Source organism: Molothrus aeneus, chromosome 2 (genome assembly GCF_037042795.1).
Source record: "Molothrus aeneus isolate 106 chromosome 2, BPBGC_Maene_1.0, whole genome shotgun sequence".
Lineage (NCBI taxonomy): Eukaryota > Metazoa > Chordata > Aves > Passeriformes > Icteridae > Molothrus > Molothrus aeneus.
This window is the reverse complement of record NC_089647.1, coordinates 110386916-110407765: the sequence shown is the minus strand read 5'-3', so window position 1 is coordinate 110407765 and position 20850 is coordinate 110386916. Positions and strand designations below refer to the sequence as shown.

Sequence of the window (20850 nt, the reverse complement as noted above, 5' to 3'; positions counted from 1 at the left end):
CCACACTGCTCTGTTTTGTGTGCCTCTGGCATTGTTTTCAAAGCCAAATTTTCTGTTTGTTCACAGTTTTTAGCCTTCAAATCTCCCTGACAGTGATAGGAGGTCATGCCACAAGGGGAAACATTTGACATGGCCAGTCAGGATGCCCAGCTCTTCAGGGCAACCTGCTGTCCTGAAAAGCATGGTGGCATTCCAAAATACTGCCAGAAATCACTGTTTATTGGGGTTGTTCCCAGTCAAGTGTTGAAAGTCTCCAAGGAGAGAGATCCCAGCTGCTGGCTGGGCACTCCCAAGCCATGTTAAGAGCCTAAAGGTTATATGGAAACAGTTTGTAGGCTCAATTGCCTGTAGGAGTTCCTGAATAGAGGAGGGAGAAAAATGTGTGCCAGAACTCCCTGCTAGCCAAGCAAGAGGTAAAGAGAAGAGATAATTCCACAGTCAGCAGCACATCCTTTGCATTTTGTGAATTCATTCATTTAAAATCCTTTATTTCCATTTTCCTCCTGTGTTTATACAATTGTGGGGAATCATTAACGTAGGTGAAGAATTACTCACAGTTAAATAATTGGCATGTGAGCACTATATAATAAACATATGCACTGTCTTGTGGCCAAATCTTTAGCATTTCATGTATCTTCAACACATTCCTTGCAGGTTCCTGAACCGTGAGGCTTGTCCATGGTTTTCCTGAAAATGTACAGTGCTCGTGGGTTCCTTGAAATCTGGGCAGTGCTCCCAAGCTGTAGATTCAAAATACACAAAGGGCTGTGTCCCCTGTGTGAATTTGAACTCACATGCTGACCCAAGCTTTGTGACTGTGGTCAAATGTAATTAAATTCTGGACCACAAAATTATCTGAGCCCAGAGAGGCAACGAAACCTAAACGTTTAAATTCTTCTTTTTGCTGCACAAAAATCAGGCATCACAGTGCATCTTGTAAAATCAGCCACTGTTTTTACTTATACCCAAAGGCAAAATAAAGCCTTTCATGGTTAATTAAATTCATTTTAGAGGCTTTTTAATACAAGTAATATATGCAGCTTCTTTGTACTACAAAATGAAAAGAATGCATTTTGTTGATCTCTGGGTGGGTCTCTGCTAATTAGGCTTTACCAGCTTGATTGGGTTGCATGGTTCTTTTCTCCTTTAATCTTTTTTAATGCCTGGTTCTATTGTGAGATTATTTTTGGTCTTGCTTATATGACGTGTGATATTTTCACAGAAACTCAAAATTATGTTTCTTGCCCTAATTTTTTTTTTCTTTTCCCTCCACTTGTTAAGCAGCCTTTTTCATGGTCTTTGAAAAGAGATTAGTATATTCTTTTCATTTTTATAAATACTGGTTCATCAGCCCTAGTGAGAAAATTAGTATAGCTCTGTAAGTAGTATTTGGTAGGCAAATTGTTGCCTGAACACCGCTGATTTTTCAATAGCCTAACTGAAAGTAGGTTCATAAATCCAGATTTAAGAAGCAAAAGCAGAACTGTCTGAGAAGTCATCACCTCCTAACAGTTCTCCCACTGGACTGGTAGGCAGATGTAAAATCTGTAAAAATGTTTCTTAAAATGGGAAGAAATTCTTAGGTGCCCAGGAGAGGATTCAGGGTCCTACCTTAGATATGCACATTTGCTACTTTTGACTAGTGGTGCTTATTTTTCTCACCAAAATGACTTTTTTAAAAAAGCAAAGCTAAGAGCATATAGTCCCAGTAATTTTTACCATGCAACAGTCTCTGGAAAGAATGAAATATGAAAATGTGCCAGTTATTGTGGGGGTTTAATTAACAAATTTTCCTTATTAATTCAAGCTGCACTTCACTTCTGTGGAGTCTCATTAGCTATGCCAAGTTTCTGCATTTTAAAACACAAATTTTCCATATTTTTAGTTGTAAGACAGGTCCATTCTCCAAGGTACCTGTGGAACTGGTTTGCTCTGCAGTCCTAAATCTCTGTCAGGAAACATTTATTTGTATGAATGGCTTGCCCAGTGAATGTTTTTACATGTTTCCTTCATGTGCTGTGGGGATGATCCACTCTTTATCCAGCTGTGGTGCCAACTGAACATCCTCTGATCCTATTTTCTACCAGATCTTTTTATGGGATAATGCCATTTATGCTTCCTGGGAATTCCTTATTATAAAAAATGGTAGAAACACTTGTTCCTTCTAATCTCTGTGTTGTCTCAGGGCAGGATAGTAGATAGTGCTAACAGCTGGCTGAGGAAACTGGTATTTTCACAACCTGTTGCACCTGAAATATTCCTCTTGTGGTTATAATTGAGTTGTTTCTTTGGTTGTTTTTTCATTAAAAAGGCCCCAGCACCCATCCTGGGGGTCTTTCATGTTAAGATGCTGGGGGAAATATGAAGCATCCCCTCCCCAGTCACTGGAAAAGTTCTTGACAGCAACTTGCCACCCCATCATTCCCTCAGTTAAATTCCCTGTAAGAAGATGGAGTTTCCTCATGCTCATCCCTGTGCCAGCAGCACTGGCTGGAGGTGTCTGAATGCATGTCATGCCCACTTGAAGTTTGGCACCACTTTCATCCAAAGATTAATAATTGACAGCTCTGGGGAGAGTGATAATGGGAACCCTGCCTGCAGCAGATCATGAGGGTGAATATTTAATCCTATGCACACAGTACTTTTAACCAGGACCCCAAATCTGCACTGATTTTGCCAGGTTGCCTACTGATCTACAGTAGACTTGCAGAACAAAATTTTACAGCCCTCTTGGGTGTCATTCATTTTCATCACTATTGTGCTTATTAAAATGCAGTTTGCAGTGGTCTTGTTCATGAATTAGAAATATGATGGTCATGTTGTATTGGAATTTAATTAGCAGCTGGTAAGTGACTGCTGTGTCTAAAGCTGCAGAATTTAGTGGTGTTTCTTCTGTGATATCTGTGATATATGCACTGAAGCTAAGCAATATGATTTGTTTAAGCTTTTCACCTGCCTTGTCTGCAAGTCTGAGGGCAGTATCTTCTGGCATAGTCTGCAGTATAGAACATAACTGCTTAAGTGCATTTTTGAATGGCTTAATAAAAGTGCTTTCATTGTTCTTTGGATATGTCAATTAGAGTGCAGTCAGAGAATGAAAAGACTGTGAGACTCGGGGGCTATCAGTTTATAGGAGGTGAAATGGCCTCTTGTCTTTTGTTTTCTCTCCTTTTTGGTGGCAATTTGTGAACAAGAATTTGGGGAACTGGGAAGACATCTGAATGTGGAAGAAGCTGGGCATCTGCTCTCTTGAAAGGGAAGCCAAGTAAATTCAAGGACACTTAAATTGCTGCAGGGCCTTGGTAGTGTCAGGTGTCATTACTGGAACACAGATCTATGTTATTTTAACCCTTTACTGGAGATGGGGATGCAGACATTCCTGCCACAAGATGTTCTGTCATTATCACACCCACTTGTAGCTTCAAAAGTGAGTCTGAGGTGGTCAAGCTCAAGTTGGTGAAAGCATCTTCCAGACCCCCAGAAGGGATGTCCTTCAGTCAGAGAATGAAGAGCAGCTTTTGGCAGGAGTGTAGGAAAAGCTGGACTTGTTTGGTCTCACTGGACCTGCCCTGTGAATAGAGAGGCATCTTCCCTTTTCTCCACATCAGCCAGCTAGCAGTATTTGCAAAAAGAAATCTCCTAATTAGGACTTTTTAAATTAAATTAATCCAAAAGATATTTGGATTAAAGCAGCTTAAAAGAAGCAATTATGGACAGGAAAATTATAAAGTGATATCTGTTAATGGGGGCTGTAAAGCAGGGTCTTGCAAGGGATGTTTATTGATCAGGAAGATTGAATGGAAGGCTGGAAGCTGTGACCTAATGCTAGCATGAGGATGAAAGCAGTAAGAAAAATGATCTGTGAATAAAGTATGCAATTCTTAATTAAATTTGAGGGGGAAAAAATCTTCCTGAGTCTTAGCTTTCCCAGACTCCACGGTCTGTTGGTGAGGAGACAAGGAAAAGGACTTGTGCTCCCACCTAGATTATTTAATTGAGGCTGCTGGGAGAAAAGCTTCATTGCATCTGATTGTAGAGGTGATTTTTGTTTCCCTTGAGAAGCTGATTAATGTCTACAGGAAAACAGAATTAGAGAAATGTATGTTTAATACTGGAACAACTGGCTGAGCATACTGGGTCTCACGTCTGTAAAATTTTATGTAAGTTTTCATATTTTTAGTGACCCCACAGTCATGTTCTACATAAACCCAGTGTTCTAGTTGTGGGACAGTGTGTCTACTCAGTTATGCTGTGGGCAGATGCTCTTTTGAAGCTTTCTTTCAAATGAAGCTCCACTTTTCCTTTGTTTTTATTTATTTATGCCCCACTTACCTGCTTTTTAGAAGGGAAGGAAAATTTTTCTTAAGACTTATTCTAGAAATGCTGAATAGTTTTCAAATTATTTTATTCATTTTGTTGACTGGTTTAATTCAGGTATTGAAAGCCACATACAAGCCCAGTATCAAAGAGTATTTAGAAACAAAGTCCCTATAAATCTGTGCTTCATAAGATACCTTAATGTTTTTTCTAAAGGTGTTTTTCAGTGTCTGAAAACAAAAGAAAAATCTCATTCTAGTAGGAAGGAGAGTTGGTTAATTATTTTCAGAGCTGATTGGAACAAATAGTTATGTATACATAGTTATATATAGACTTTAAATTCAGAGCAGATCCTCAAGATGCTCAATTTCACTATCTATATCACTTCAGTGATGTTTCTCTAATTCTGCTTTTTTTCAAGTATGACAAGTATTTAACAGATTGCATGACCAGTGCAGCAGAGTGAAGATGGACTTTATTTCCATAATACAACAGAAACAAGTTGTTCCCAATTAGCTCCTTTCCTTTTCAGAATGCATATTTCAAGCCACTGTGTCTGGCTCTGCAACACTTAAAATGGAATTAGTTTTCTTAATGAAATTCCCAAGATGTGTTGGCATCCACAGCTGATGAACTCAAATTAAATATTGAAAGATATTTGGATGACATTTTGGCATGTTTTAATGTTCTAGCTTTGCACCATCAGTTATAAGGATTTTTCTGCTGCAATTAAATTTTCTAACCTATAGATCTTCTTACCTTTAGAATAGTATGGTCAGTATAGTAACCAGCTGAGCATTTGAGATCCTGAACAGTTTTGCAATGAAGGGAGTTCTATTGAAGCTCAGCTCTGTTACAGTTTCTAAGTTGGTTGTAAAATCCCTCTAATTTTGGTCCAGCTACTTTCCATTTTTTAATTGAGAATTATGATTATGCAAGAGGATTAGTCTCAAAAATGTCTTTTTAGAATTAAAAACAAAAAAATCCCAACCAACCAACCAACCCCCAAAAACCAAAAAACATATACACACCCAAAAAACAACAAACACACACACACCCCCCAAAAAACCCCAAAAAGCCCTCCCCAAAAAACCTAACCAAAATTATACTTTTCCATAAGGCAGCAGATGAGAAACAGCATCTGAGACAGGTACAGAGTTACAGCCTGAATTGATGCTTTTCTGTTTCTGATTTTCCTTGTCACAGCTTGGGGTCTTACGGCTCCTGAGCTTTGTATGAATGGCATTACTGGGATTTTAATCTGGGAAAATGGGATGTGTGCGCTGTACCAGTGCTGTGAATCAGCAGAGGGCACTACGTGCCAATAAACCTGTCTGGCTGTGAATTAGCATGCAGAGTGACAGTCCTGCTGAAGTGAGCCTCGGTTAGTCCAAGGTTTAGATGGTTTAGCTGGGGGAATATCTGTGCTCAGTGAGAGCTGACTTTATTTATAAGGTGTTTATACTGTGCTATGAAAAATGCATGGATCATTGTCACCAGGGGCTTCAGTTCACAGTGCTGCATCTCACTCTGCCACTACCTGGGTGCATAATGTTTAGGGGAGCCTGAAGCTGTCCTGGGCCTGCAAAAGCAGATTTTGTCCTGAGAATCCCACTCTGCATTAGGACACTGATATTTCCTGGCAGTCCTTTCCCATTTGCTCACTGTCACCTTCACAGGAGAAGGCACATGAGATCTGGTCCCTGTACCCCCCTAAGTGCTGGGGCTGATATTGAAGGGGCTGCTGATATTCAGCTGTCGTGTTATGGGGTTTTTCCCCCTGTAATAACCCATTTCTTAAGTCAGATATTTGAACTGAAAAGGAGCTGGTGTATAAAGAAATCTTATTTCTGCACCACTTACACGGGTCCATCGTAACTCAGGTGAAAGTCTGTTGACGTGAAGCAGATGGCTGAGGAAAATCTATTGGGAATTGTAAAGTTTGTGACAAACACTGGGTTTCTCATTTCCCTGCTGGTTTATTCCTGGGACAGCTGGGTTGCAAGAGTTTCCTCCCTTTAGTTTCATCTTCTTCAGTGAGCTTTAGCCCCCACTGCAGCAACAGCCTTTGTGAGCAGCAAGTGATCCATGCAATGGCAGTGCTGATGCTGCTGCTGTGGGTTTTTTTGGAGCATTGCAAGTGGCATCATGAAACCATTTCTAAAATTTTACATGCAAATTATAAAAGGGCAAGAAATACTTCTGAGCATCATAGAACTGATGTTGAAATACCGTGTCAAATGATTGGAAAGGTGGTTATGGTTGACAGTTTTATACAGCTCAGATTTAGGTATAAAAATATTTTAAAAGGAAATGTTTTGTGCATCTTGGGGCATGCAAGTGCCTTGTTATTCTTTAGAGATTACACACCACCAGGAGGCACAGAGAATGCTATTCCCAGCAAATAAGCAAATTCTGCCTAAATATCAAAAAGGTTTTTGTGTTTGCAAAAATGCAAATTCAGCACGAGTGAAGCTGAAATGTTTTGGTTTGTTGGTAACTACTCAGAGCCATCTGTAGTCTTTCTTTGCTGCTGCTAATTTTGCTTCTGTGTAGAGCCTAGTCTGGCAGTCTCTTCTCAAACAAAAGTCTGATTGACAGCTCCTGGAGTTCTGTTTGTGCAAGAAATAAGGATCAGGCCTTGGGAGATGACTTAGGAGATCTTGAAAATAACTTTCACAGGAAACTCGCTAACTTTGATGGCTGTTTTTATTTTTTTTCAGGTAGGAGTTCGTGTTCTTTATGAGACTTCCACCCCAGATTCCTACACAAGAGACATAGCCAAGTTTTTGCTTTTGGCAGTTCAAATGCAGTGAAATAGAAGAACAGTAAAACAGAACTATGGTTTGTGTGTCTCTTAGCCTGCGCTCATCAGGAAGCACTGCAGGGAATTCATAAGACTTGAGTTCACTCAGAGGGGATAACTGGGTTAGGGTTGCCTCTGGCAGATCAGGAAGCTCAGAACAAAATCAATAATTAGAATAACCCATTCTGATGCTGTCCTGGTTTTCTTGAGCACAGCAGTATGCTTGTTTCATAAGCTAAATTTGGGAAATAGCAGGTACTTGAAACCAAACTGATAAGCTCTGGCTTTGGATACTTGCAGGATGCTGACACTAATGAAGGCTCAAGAGTGCAGAAGAAGCCACAGCAAAACTGATTTTTTGAGGTCATAGGGTCAATTATGGAATTTTAATGTGCCCCAAATATCTAAAAGATAATTTCCAACATGGTTCAGATGCTGTCACATGGGACAGGAAGGCACTTGGTCTGAGAGGTTTTGCTCTTTTCTCACAGCCCTTTGGCAGCCAAGTATGAATTATGTGTGCCCCAGTGTAAATTGATTCCACATGAAGACATTTCTTAGTAATACCTACATGTTCATGCTGGAACCAAATGCCTCTGATGTAGCAAACTTTTTCTGTTCATCTCCATCTACAGGGATATATTTTCCTGATTCCAGATTTTGTTTTCCTGATTCCAATATTTTCATACAGTTGAGTACAAAAAATATAGAAATGCACTTTGATTTCATGCTGAATGAAAAAAAAAAATAAAGACAACCCTCCATTTTCTGGGTGAACATGTGCCATAATGTCCATCCTTAAATTGGAAGTGCTAGGTTTAGTGGAAGGTTTTCAACCTTGGTGCCTCTGCCACATGAACTGACTGGAGATCTTCTCTGGCTGTGACAAAACTTCTGATTGAAAACTTCAAAAAATTTGATTTTGGCATTGTAAAAACAATAATTTATCCTCCAAAGCACTGCAGAATTAAATTGTTTCCTCGTAGCTACTTCTTGTCTATTTACCAAATAATTAAATCCTTTCCTCTACATTTTGCTTTCCTCCTAGCTTTCATTGCCTTGGTGTTTTTGACAAGGATTCCATTAGGGTCTTCTTAGGTGAAAAACAGTTTCTTCTTCATTTTCTCTGACCTCTTCGGGAGTTTTGTAAACTAATTTTCTCTTATTCATAGGTTTGATTTTTTTTCTAACTGATTGTATATCCTTTTTTTTTTTTGAACTGATAGCCAGCATTTTTCAAAGATATATCTCATTTTGTTATTTCTAGACCAAGGTTTGAGTGTTTCAGGATCCCTTTGTTCCCTTTTACTGTATCTTCTGGTGCTTGCAGACGCCTGAAGATTTGAATAATGTGCTCTGTGTCCCTTCTTTTGCAGTATTAATAAAGAGCCTAAATCAAATCAGGCCTGACATTTCTTTGAGTGAGTGGTCTTTGGATACTTCTCTTCAAAAAGACACTGTTGTTGTTGTTGTTGTTGTTACCTGGTTATAAATATTAAATCTTGGTGCAGTATGATTTTGTTAAGCCAGTGTAAATACTTTTTTAATGATGGATTGGTGTGGCACTGGATCAAATATCTATTAAAAGTTAGTACTTCTACTGTTTGACATTCATGCTCATGCAGTCCACACTTAAAGACATAATTTAATATAAATTTTGAAAAATCAGCTGTGGCATTCAATATGGCCTTTATTATTCATCTATCTTATGGACTCCATAGTGCATTGGGAAAAAAACAAGTACCCAGATAATGCAAATGAGCCTTTCTTTGTGAATTTTTAAATTATGCTGCTACTAGGCTGCCATCCATATAGTCAGACAGGGAAATCCCATGTAAATAAAACAGCTCTACAAATTACCCATTGTCTTCCACTCTTAATTAAGCTAGACTTTCTGAACATCTAGTAATGGAGATTTAGATACAAAAAAATATGATTATTAAGTATGTAACAGTGTAATTAGGACATTGGTGTTGCTCACACTGTCCCACTCTGTAATTTTCAACTAGGGGTCTTGGGCTAGAAAAATAAGTCTACTCAGTAAATGCTACATTTTCTGCAGTGCTGGTATTTTTTAGGCTTGCTGAGACATTTTTTTTTTCCCCCAGGAAGATCTCTGAGCTATGATTTAATGTATAATAAAGGTGACCACAACCACTTTTGTCTGATTTTGAAAGAAAAAAAAAACAAACAAACTACTTAATGCAAATAACAGTTAAGTGTTTTTATAAACAATTAGGTGGGGAAAAATTAAAATAAATAAAGAAATAAATCTATGTCCTTTTCAGTACCAAACTGCCAATTTTTCAACTCAGTCAAACAGTGCTGTTTTATCTCATTTATTTGGTCTGATACTAGTGACTCTAATAGAGGGTGTTAGTTTAGTTGCCCAGAAGTGCTGAGTGTGAAGCTTTGAAGGTAAAGTATCAGTTCTGCACTGGCTTGCTGAAGTCTGGCTTGCTAATTCAGCTGTGCATCACACTAAATTGCACATGCAGAAGGGCAGGAATAACAGAATAACCCCCTAGAGCTGATTTCCAGGATCTTGTTCAGGTAACCTTTGAGTGTCTCCGAGGATGGAAGACACCACAGCTTCTCTGGGCAATCAGTGCCAGTGCCCAGGCTCCCTCATGGTGAACAAGCATTTCCTGATGTTCAGAAGGCACCTCCTGTGTTTTGTCCTGTGTCCTGCATGCACAGACAGTGACCCATCAGAAGCTGTCACATGGATTGATTAAATTTGTGCTTTTTGTGAACACTTAACCTTTTGGTGCCGCTTCCCACACATGGAACCCATGATTATGGTTGTCTTCTGGGGTTTTAACGATGTTTTTGTTTGTTTTTCATCTTTTAGGGTAAATCTTACACCTTTAAAGGCCCGTTTCCTCCTATGTGGAATCCCTTGGCCTACCTGGATTACAACAACCTATGGAGGACCATGGATGAAATGGGAAAGGAGGTATGGCATGAGCATTGCAGCTGAATCAGCTCAGTTTGTCTCCATGAGGGGCAGAGGGGAGGGACTGGGGTGCAGACAGGCAGAGCTACTCTGCCTTGAGCAAACCCAGTGTGGCAAGAGCAGCCACAGGTTTTGGTACCCACTGATGGACAGAGCACATCTGAGAGTGGCCTCCTGGCAAGCTCTTCTGAATCCTGTGCTGCTGAGGCTGTCTGCACACATCCCTTTGTTTTTCTGGCTATGGAAATGTCAAAGTTTATGCCTGTGATTGATTTTTGCCGCTTTTCCTGATGATTTGGTAAGTAATATTTTAAGAGGCTTGCAGAACTCAAACATTTTCCCTTTTCTACTCTGAAATTCAACATATGTAGAATTCATTCTTGTGTTGTTCTGGTTTTTTACCGGTTTTTCCATTGACTGAGCTACAGAATTTGAGAAGAGGTTGCTCTTACTTGTCTAGATAAATGTGAGAGATATGGAATGACTTAGAGACATTTCTTAACTGTAAAACTGTTCTCTATTTTTCAATCTAAAAAAAAAAAAAAAGTTAAAACAAGCAAACAAACAAACCCCCTCCCACAAAAGCATTTTCTGTTAAGTTCAGTGTTACCTGCCAGAAATTTGCAGGCTGAATTAGCATTTTAAGACAAGATTATTTGTATTTCTTTGGCACTCCTTCACTTGCTGATAAATGCTTTTCTTTATGTCTCCTTAGATTCCCAATGAAGCTCCATGGAAGGCTCCTCGTGCAGAAGAATGGGACAAAATGACTATGCAAGATTTCATAGATAAAATATGCTGGACAAAGTAAGAAACTTTTTAATGTGAAATATAATGGCTTATATTTATATACAGCTAAATAAACATCACTGCTTTTCAAACAGGTATAGCAATCACTAAAATGCAGCCCTTTCAAAGAAAAGGGGTGAGAAAGTTCTGTAATAATGGACCACGACACCTTTCAGCACACTCAGTAGATTCTGTTACATTTCCCTAACTTTTTAGACAAAAATAAAAAGAAAATATATTTGGGAAGGGTTATTTCTGAAGAGATGGATAGTACCCTAATCTGTTATGTGCACTTTCCTGCTCTTTACTGTGTGTTCAGCCTTTCAGAGAAAAGTGTTAGGGTTACAACAGGACTTTGAATCGAATTTTGATGGAACAACACACATTTATTCTGTGCTGGACCAGCTGATTTTACCAAAGTGCTGTAAAGATAACATTTGTCTTTCAGTAGCACTAAATCACTTTAGAACTCATCATTCTATTGTTTAGCTGTTGCACTATAGGGAAACTGAAAATGCTTCCTGGTTTTATGTATACATCAATGCAATTTTTCTTTACTTGCCATTCAACAGCAGTTTGATTGTTTTTCTTCTCACTGAAGGGAAAAAAAAGCCCATTAATCCTGGTTGCTGAAGAGCAGATTGATTTCTACAGCAACCTCTTCAGAATTGCTGAGTATCCAACACATGGCTACCGTGAGCTGGAGCTTGGTGAATAAACCTGTTGGTGCCCACTAGGGCTGGTGCTGTCACTGACATTTTTATGGGACATTTTTATGGCTTCAGGCAGCCTCTAGAGAGCAACATGGCCTTTATTGTTCATGTTGGGCCTGTTGGAGTGAGTCCGGATGAGGCCACAAAGATCATCTGAGGGCTGGACCACCTCTGCTCTGAAGATGGGCTGAGAGAATTGTTCAGCCTGGAGAAGAAAAGCTTCCAATGCACCTTCCAGTGCCTAAAAGGGCTACAGAAGAGCTGGAGAGGACTGTGAACAAGGACATTACTAATAGGACAAGGGGTTCTGGCTTTACAGTGAAAGAGGGCAGGGTTAAATTTGATATTTGGAAGAATTTTTTTGGCACGAGTGTGATAAAGCACTGGCACAGGTTGCCCAGAGAAGCTGTGGCTGCCCCATCCATGGAAGTGCCCAAGGGCAGGCTGGAAGCCACCTGCTCTAGTGGAAGGTGTCTCTGCCCATGACAGGGAGGTGGGAGCTGGAAGTGATAAAGGACACTTTCAATTCTTTCACCATTCTGTAGTTCTGTGATTATTAGTGGAAAACAGGCTGTTGTCCAAAAACTTGCAATCTTCTGGTTCATAACTGGTGCTCACTCAACATCCAATAGCTCATGTGACTATAGTCATGTTTTTTCCAGCTCTGATGGAATAAGAGTTGACATTTTACCTGAATATTGGCATAAGCTGAAGATGCTTTTCAGATTTTATATGTTCATCTTGGCTTGATTTGCTCTGTTTGTTCAAGACTGAGGTAGCATGCTGCAGAGATGTCCCATCCTGGAAGGTAATGATCCAGAAGGGCAATCTTTTGCTCTTTCCTCTTATCTAACAGACTGTACAGGTTTGCTTTTGGCTAGAGCTACATGCTGGAAATATCCTGAGTGCTCTTGGTTGAAATCATACTGCCATTTCTAGATAAAACATCAGGAACTGAAAAGCAATGGGAAAAGGTGGCAGAATCTGATAGAGTGTAACCACCATGTAATAGCATCTGCTTATAAAATATTAATAAATACATCAGGCAAAATATCTTATAGAATTAATAGTATTTTACAGTATGTGTTTATACAGATGAAAAACTTGTAAAAAATTTCTGTATTATTTTTGGCTATCAAGAATGAATTCACAATGCACCCATATTTCAGAAAATGGACCAGCTTTGTACTTGAGTGGGACTTTGCATTTTTAGAAAGGAAAGAAGATTCCTTTTTTCTGTATAGATCTAGGGCTCTATGAAACAGTATGTTAGAGTTAGGTTTGTTGGTTTTTTGTTTTTTTTTTTTTTTAACTTTGAACACTAAAAAAAAGAAAGAAGCTACCAGAAGTGGATTCTGCACTGGCTTTGATGCTTTGCATATGAAGTATCTATAGAATCTCCATTCCTATCAGTTACAATGCCGTTAAACTGGGAATCTCCTGCTCCTGTCCATGTCTCTTTAAACTCCTCCTCAGAGCGAAGGCAGAGGGAAGTATTTACTTATAACAGGAGGAATATTTCCCTGAGTCTTAATTAATCCTCTGTCTTAGTGCACTCCAAAATCTTGTACAGGCTTACACAGTAATTTACAGTAGAGCTGCTGTGAAAAACAGGTTACATGACATGAAGCAGTGATCTCTTTTCAGACACAGGTCAATTTTCTGTTTCTGTGTTCATTGCCACTGGATACCAGGACACCGTTTAAATACTGACTTAACCTACCAGAAGTATCCTTTCCTTTTTTTTGCCAGACTCTGGCATGATTACTGTCACTTCTTCTATGGCTTCCTACTTACATTTCTTTCCTTGCTGTGTTCCAGCTGCAAAACTCTCCCTGAGCAGAGGATTGGGCAGTGAATGGATGCTGACTAATCCACAGATCTTAGATAATTAGCTTAGAAAATACCTCTAACTTTTTTTATGGTGGGTTTTGAATAACCTCTGTGCTGTGTTCTTGAGGGGACAGGCATCCAGCAGGGGCAGAGAGATGCAGATCTGGTTTGTAACTCAGGAACTGGGGACAGGGTGGTTTTGGAGTCCAGTGAAGACAGGAGGGCTTGCTGTGCTTAGTCCTGAGGCTGGGATGACAGGCTAACTTTGCATTAGTAGCATAAAGTGATATAATCTTGGGCTTTGTCTCTCAGTGTCCTAATTTTTCTGGAATACAGGAGTGTTTCATTAATATTTTTTTGCAGGATTACTTGAAAAAGGTTACATAAAAGGAATTGATAATTCCTTACTTCAGCTGAAATTAAGGAATCCTTTGCCCCCCAGTGAAAGGCTCCTGCCTACTCGGGAACAATCTTGTCAGCGTTATTCTGTTTTTAAATTAACCAGCTTTCTTGTCTTTGTTGCAGAGCTGCCAAGAGTTTTGCAACTCTGTTTGTGAACGTGGATGTCACTTCTGAGCCCCACGAGGTCTCTGCCCTTTGGTTTTTGTGGTACGTGAAGCAGTGTGGGGGCACAGCACGGATTTTCTCCACGACCAACGGGGGCCAGGTTGGTACTGTCAGCCATCACCTCCTGTAGCTCTTGGCAGGCCCTGGTTTAATTTCATTTTTTGCTGGTTTATTTTAGTCCAGAGGCATCCATGACTTTTGAGCAAGTAGCACACTGATAACTAGTTTTGTTCATTTACTCTTTTATCTGGATCTTGCAAAACTAGTGTTGAAGATTGCTCCCTACTCATGACATTGCCCCCAGGGATGAGGAGATTTGTATCTGGCTTTTTTTTTTTGGATGAAGATTAAAGCATTTGCTTTGTTTATCCTCACTGAAAAGAGAAAATTTTACTTATGCTTATTTCTGTCATGAGGCTGGAGCCATCCTAAGCACTGCAGAAGCACTTAATGGAGATGGCAATGTCAGCTGCAAGTTAATACTAAAAATGTGGCCCAGAGCTGGGTTCCTAAGATGCAAATTTCTAAGCATTAACACCATTAAGATTTTGAGATCACTCTAAAGAAAATGAACACCCCTAAATATGGTATTGCTTTGAAATGTTTGCAATCTGGTACATTAGAGCTGCTTCTGCATTTGAAGAAAGTAAAGACACTGTTAATGGTCTTCTACTTGAGAAGTGCAAATTTCACTAATTGTATTAGAAATGGATATATTTTTAGAAATGCTAATTATTTAATCATAAATAAAAATGCAAATACATTAACCATATTAAAATGCATAAATATGCATAGATAAGCAATTACTGTAGGTAATTTAAGTTGAATATGTTTAATTAAATATTATTTGAATTCTGTATTATGTTAGAGATGATTGCAGTTTAAGTTGGGTTGAATTACATAGTGCAGCAGACATTTTTGATGTGAGCTATGTGACTTCTTACACCTTGTTATTTATTATGTAGATCAGGTTTCCTGCTTCTGATACACAGAGCTCTGCAGGGATGAGTGAGCTCAGAGAAAGGTTTGAAGGTTTAAGCAGAAGTCTTGCTGATTCACACAGGCCTGTAGAGTCTTTTTGGAGACCACATTTAGAGAAGGGATTTTCTTCCAAAGTTGCTATTACTTTTAGTTTTGACTAGAGTTCAAATGGTGGTCAAATACGGGAAGGATTTGAGAAGCTGGAAAGAGAAAGTAAAATGGGTGCATTTCCAGAGACTGCAAAAATTCCCAAAAATGTTTTTATAGCAATGGAAGAAGGGGGTTTATTTTGAACGCTGAGAGCAATGCTCTCCATGATCCACACTCCACAAGCACTGCTCTGCTGAGCTGTCGTGTCTGTGTTTCAGGAGAGGAAAAAATTCTGTGTTTCAGGAGAAGAAATTCTGTTTCAGGAGATGAAAAACCCCAAAAATTCCCTAAAATGTTTCAATAACAGTGGAAGAAGGGCGTTTGTTTTGAATGCTGAGAGCAATGCTTGCCATGGTCCACGCTCCACAAGCACTGCTCTGCTGAGCTGTCGTGTCTGTGTTTCAGGAGAGGAAGTTTGTTGGGGGCTCTGGGCAGATCAGTGAGAAGATGATGGAGCGCCTGGGCGGGCGGGTGAGGCTGCGCAAGCCCGTGGTGCGCATCGACCAGTCCGGGGACGGTGTCATCGTGGAGACCCTGGACCATGAGCTGTATGAGGTGATGCCACGTTGTCACCATCCGTCCTTATGAAGGGGTTTTGTGATGGTTTGGAATTGATCTCAGAGTGAAAAAAAACTGACATGGCACAGAGGGGGGTTTGCAGTATTAATCAAAAACCAACGTACCTTTATTGAATGACCACAGCAAAATGCGTTGGGGAGGAATTGGGGGAAAGGGAAGAACAAGGAAAAGAGGGAAGAAGAGAAAGAAAGGTATATGGCTACCAAACTTAGAAACAGTGAAGTCCTTCGATGTCCAGCCGATGGAGTTCACCAGGTCACGTCTGGGGAGATCTCAAGGTTCCAGTTCATTCAAGCTCTTATTATACTCCTTTTTGATGGGGGAAGGGAATGAATCTTGAAACCAAATCAAAGGTAGTCTATTGTATTTTCTAGGAAAAAATGGTATTTAGAGAAGGGTACACACAGTCCACATTCTCAGCAGTGGGCAAGAACCATTGTCTTCTTGGTCCACTGCTCACACCTGCAACTTCCATCTTGCTTTGGTCAGCTTGCCTCCCCCACACACCTCCCCCAGGTTGGAGGTTTCAGTCCCAGTCCTTGGAAAGAGTGGGGGGACCCCTTTTCACATAAGGGTTTCATGTCTCAGTCCTTGATGGAGAGGTTTCTTCCATCTCAGCTTGTCTGTCACGGTGGCTGTATAACAAGTGAGGGGTCTTCTGTGGGGACCACCCAAAACCTCAGGAGAGGTCCAGCCAAGCCGAGAGGTGGGGAAAATTCCAGGGCTATTGTTGCAAAAGGGCAAAGTGCCCCTTTCCTCCTTTCACCAGGTTCAGTGTAGCATACAGCAAACACACCTGTGAACAACAGTAGCTTAGAAATATCAGAAGCTGTGCTCAGGCCTCAGGGTCCTTGGCAAGCAGGGCCAGAATTTCACATGAAGTGTGAAATTTTTTCTTTTCTTTTCTTTCTTTTTCTTTTCACCTTTTTCTTCAGTGGTCCCCAGTCTCTGTCCCTTTCATGACAATCACGAAGCAGATGAGGGAAACTTTGGACAGAGACTTACACATGTCCACTAAGAACTCATTAGTGGTGGCTACAAAACCTTTAGCTTTTCCTTTTTGACTTCTCCGAAGCACAAAATACAGCAGAGATTTAAGTGGCTATGACAGAAAGTCACACGTTCTCATTGTTCTGAAGTAACGCCAGTTAACAGAGCTTTAAAGTGATGCCTAAGAGCAAAGTGTGGGTTCAGACTTTTCCTTTCCTGGCCTCTCTTTGTGTTCAGTTACCTTCTGAATTAGAGGGTAATTGTAAGGTGTAAAATGTAATTTAGCAACAAACTTTCAGTGAAAAACACTGCAAGCTTTGCTTCCAAGTTGTAACAGGGGAGTCCAGATGGAAGGGAGACTGGTGGACTCTTAGAGCACAGGGCTTTCTTTTAAACACCAGGGGAAAGGCAGCTGCCCACCCTTTGAACAGATGGCTGTTTGTGTAATGCTTGTTTGTTATTTAATGAGCAGCATTTTGTGAGGGTTTAGTTTTGCAGTTCTTATGCAAAATGCCAAAATTGCTCCACAAGATACATCCTGCAGCCTCCCCACATGTCCTCCAAGACCATGAGGGCAGTACACTTGGGCTGAAGTAGGGGAGTATTGTATTTGCTGGGAATGTCTCGACAAAGGCAGGAATGATGCATCTGACTCCATGTTCTCAGAAGGCTAATTTATTACTTTACAATAAATATATCTATTTAATATATTTATATTATATATTTATTATATAATATATATATTTATATATATTATATTTTTAATATATATTATTCTTTAATATATATTATTATATATTAGAGAATACTATATATTAAAGAATATATAATATTCTAATAGAAATTAAAGAATACTATACTATACTAAAGAATATAGAAAGGATACTTACTAAATGCTAAAAAGATAGTAATGAAAACTCATGACTCTTTCCAGAGTCTCGACACAGCTTGGCCCTGATTGGCCAGAGAGTGAAAACAACTCACAGCAGAATCCAATGAAACAATCACCTGTGGGTAAACAATCTCCAAACACATTCCACATGAGCACAACACAGGAGAAGCAAATGAGATAAGAATTGTTTTCCTTTTCCTGAGGCTTCTCAGCTTCCCAGAAAAAAAATCCTGGGTGAAGGAATTATTTCAGAGAATGTGAAGGCCACAGGGGAGAATGTATTTGGCTTATGGATAATTTATTTTTCAGGGCAAATATGTGATCAGTGCCATTCCCCCAGCTCTTTGTTTGAAGATTCATTTCAACCCACCTTTGCCCCCAATGAGGAACCAGCTCATCAACAGAATCCCCATGGGCTCAGTCATCAAGTGCATCGTGTACTACAAGGAAACTTTCTGGAGGAAGAAGGGTATTGCATTTTAATGGAAAGGAATAGTAGTGACAGAGAGAGGGAAGAGAGTACCTGGCAACAGAACAGACTCTCTGTTCAGAGCATGCTAATCCTTAGAACCTTCTATGCCTTTTTCGCCTTCCCCTGTGAGAGAAGCGTGAGAGTTTGGTTGGGAGGAGAGGAAGGGTGAGGGAATGAGAAAAGGAGATAGTCATAAAGGGAGAATTCATTCCTGTTGCTCACTGCCTTGGTTGTTCTGTGGTCCTCTCCTTGAGTGGCACCTGGGTATGGGATGAGCTTCTCTCAGTTGTGCAGGGTTGTGAAGGTACCAGTGATGTGTGATGGAAGGGTCTGCAAAAATGCTGCTTTCTGGATGGACTGGTCAGCATTAACTGAAGGTGGCTTCCCACAGACATCCCCAGCTGGTAGGCTAGTCATCCTGGGCTCCTCACATGCTGAATGCTTCCACCATGACTCCTGTTTTGGAATTCACTGAATCCAAGGCAAACTGCAATGCAGTAACACCCACTTCTCATTAATGGCTATAATGAGCCCACATCTGTTCGCCTACAAATATCACCCACCCCCTACCTTAGCAAATGAACCTGAGGGTTCTGGTTCCTGTCATGTTCTGGCTATTAGTCCTGGCATGGGTCAGCAGGAGGTTGTATTTTACAACTTCTTGGAAGCTCCTGTGTTTTGGTTCATGGATCATGGCTGCTTTTCCACCTTGTTCTTACCAGGATATTGTGGTACCATGATCATTGAAGATGAGGAAGCTGCAATTGGTCTAACACTTGATGACACTAAGCCTGATGGCAGCTTTCCTGCCATAATAGGGTAAGGAACAAAGAAAGTGTCTCCTCTAGTTAATGCTTTTTATTTTGTCTTAGAGGCAACAATTGAAGTGGAAAACATGATGCTTTTCAAAGGAAATACTTAAAAATAATTAAAAGTTGAATTTCTCAGTGTATGGTGATCTTCTATGATTGCTTTACTTCAATTTTTTTGCTAATTAAAAAAAATTAAATTCTACTTAGCTTTCTACTTTTTATCACTGTAATCTTTTGCCTTTGTGTGTGGCAAATTACAAACTTGGAGAAAGGAAAGGAAAGAGAAGAAAAAGAGGATGATTGCCAAAATGTACTTCTAAGTACTTCAGTTCTTTAAATGAAAATTTGTTTTCTAGAATTAAGTTTTATTTTGTTCTGGTTGTTTTAGCAACCAGAGAATATGATCAGTCTTAAAAGTTTTATTAAAAAACTATTTCCAGCCCAATCCCAGGTGTTGTGTCATTGCTATATGCCTGCACCCAAGGCTGTATGAAATTAAAGTAATTGGGAAACAGCTCATGCAAATATTCTAACATGAATTTCAGAGTGGTTCCTTCCTAAATGAGTCCTGCAAGCAGCAGGTAGAGCATTATGCAGAAAGGTGAAATAGATGTTTTTATTAGAGACCCTAAAGCAATTACTGTGAATCACAGGATCTCATCCTAAGTTGTTGGCATTTTAAATAATGCAGGGGATGTAGCAGCATAATGGAGTAAATTGTTTGTGGTCTTCCAGCTTCATTCTTGCTCGGAAGTGCAGAAGACTGACAGGTCTCACCAAAGAAGAAAGGTAAGTACAAACCCTGGAGATCTGGGTGGAATTAGAGTCAAAATATTGTTATAAATGACCAGAGCAGGAAAAAAAGGCCCTGATTTGAAGGAAGTTGTCTGTAAGCTTGTGCCAGTAGCAGACATTAGGGAAGAAGATGCCTTACTTGGTTTTGGATGAAGGACCCATGAAATTCCCACACAGCTCTTGCCCTTTGGAAACTCTCTGGTCCTGGTTCTTATTTTCCCACAAGGCTTCTGTGTTTATGTGACTCTTTCTAAGGAACAGCTCTAGGGTTCTCAATATGAAAGTAGTGTAGATATTCTGCTGGAAAGTGTCCAGGACCAGCCTCCTCCTCCCACTGCTGCCTCCCTGGCTTCCTGCAGCTGCCTTGAGCTCTTGGAAAGCTTGTCAGAAGGGAAAGGTTTGGCCTCTGTGTTTGAGTTGATCTTTATTTTCTGTTTACCCTGGAGGGTCCTTTCAGTATCTGTAACTTAGTGCAACTTGAACCTGTAGCTGCCATGAGCAAGCTTCAGCATGACTGAGGGGTCAGAAAGCTGCCTCCATCTCTAGACCCTCACTGTGGGGAAAAAATTGCCCTTCAGGCACAGATGAAGGTCATTTTACTGTCTTCTTGAAACAAATCTCTGCATAGAGTAGTGCTCTTTGGTATATTACTAAAATGGAATTTATAAAGTAATGATTTTTTTTTTATTTCCATCACACTGATTCACTGTATCTGATCAAATGAAAGCTGCAAGTAGAAACTGTGAATTATGAGGAGAGCCTTGGTTTGACAGGGAGAAAAAATATTTGATTTTAAAATATGATAAAGGAGCAGTGTGCCCAAGTAAACATTTTTACAGTAATAGCTGGTCTAACTAGAGAAGATGCAGTCATCTCAGATAGTCTGGCAGTCTGGGGATAATGGGTCTAAATGGAGCAGTTTATGTCCCAGCCTTTTCAAATGACAGCCTGGTACCACAGAGCCCTTTTAATTTTGGCAGGAATGGACAAGCAGTGAGGCTTTGAGATAGAGGCCCAGCAGGTGCCAGGTGATAAAACTAATGTAGGTGTTCTGAAACCCAGTGTGCCCAAAATTTTGAGCCATCCTGAACACCAACTGGTGCCTTACACTGTGTGTCAGTACCCTCAATTCAACTGAGCATTTGCAGTCCTTGAGAACAGCTTTTCTTTCTATGAAATTAGGGTCTGTCCTGAC

The 20850-nt window shown here is 40.0% G+C and overlaps 1 protein-coding gene across 1 annotated transcript in view; it reads left to right on the top strand.

The window, feature by feature from the left end:
• The window catches only part of LOC136553749 (amine oxidase [flavin-containing] B-like), a 52588-nt gene that overhangs the window by 19896 nt on the left and 11842 nt on the right, over positions 1-20850 (top strand). The window contains exons 4-10 of the mRNA XM_066545501.1: positions 9978-10082; positions 10798-10889; positions 13943-14084; positions 15521-15670; positions 17886-18045; positions 18771-18867; positions 19596-19649. Of these exons, the coding sequence (XP_066401598.1) occupies positions 9978-10082; positions 10798-10889; positions 13943-14084; positions 15521-15670; positions 17886-18045; positions 18771-18867; positions 19596-19649 (800 nt within the window). The remainder of the gene's footprint in view (positions 1-9977; positions 10083-10797; positions 10890-13942; positions 14085-15520; positions 15671-17885; positions 18046-18770; positions 18868-19595; positions 19650-20850) is intronic.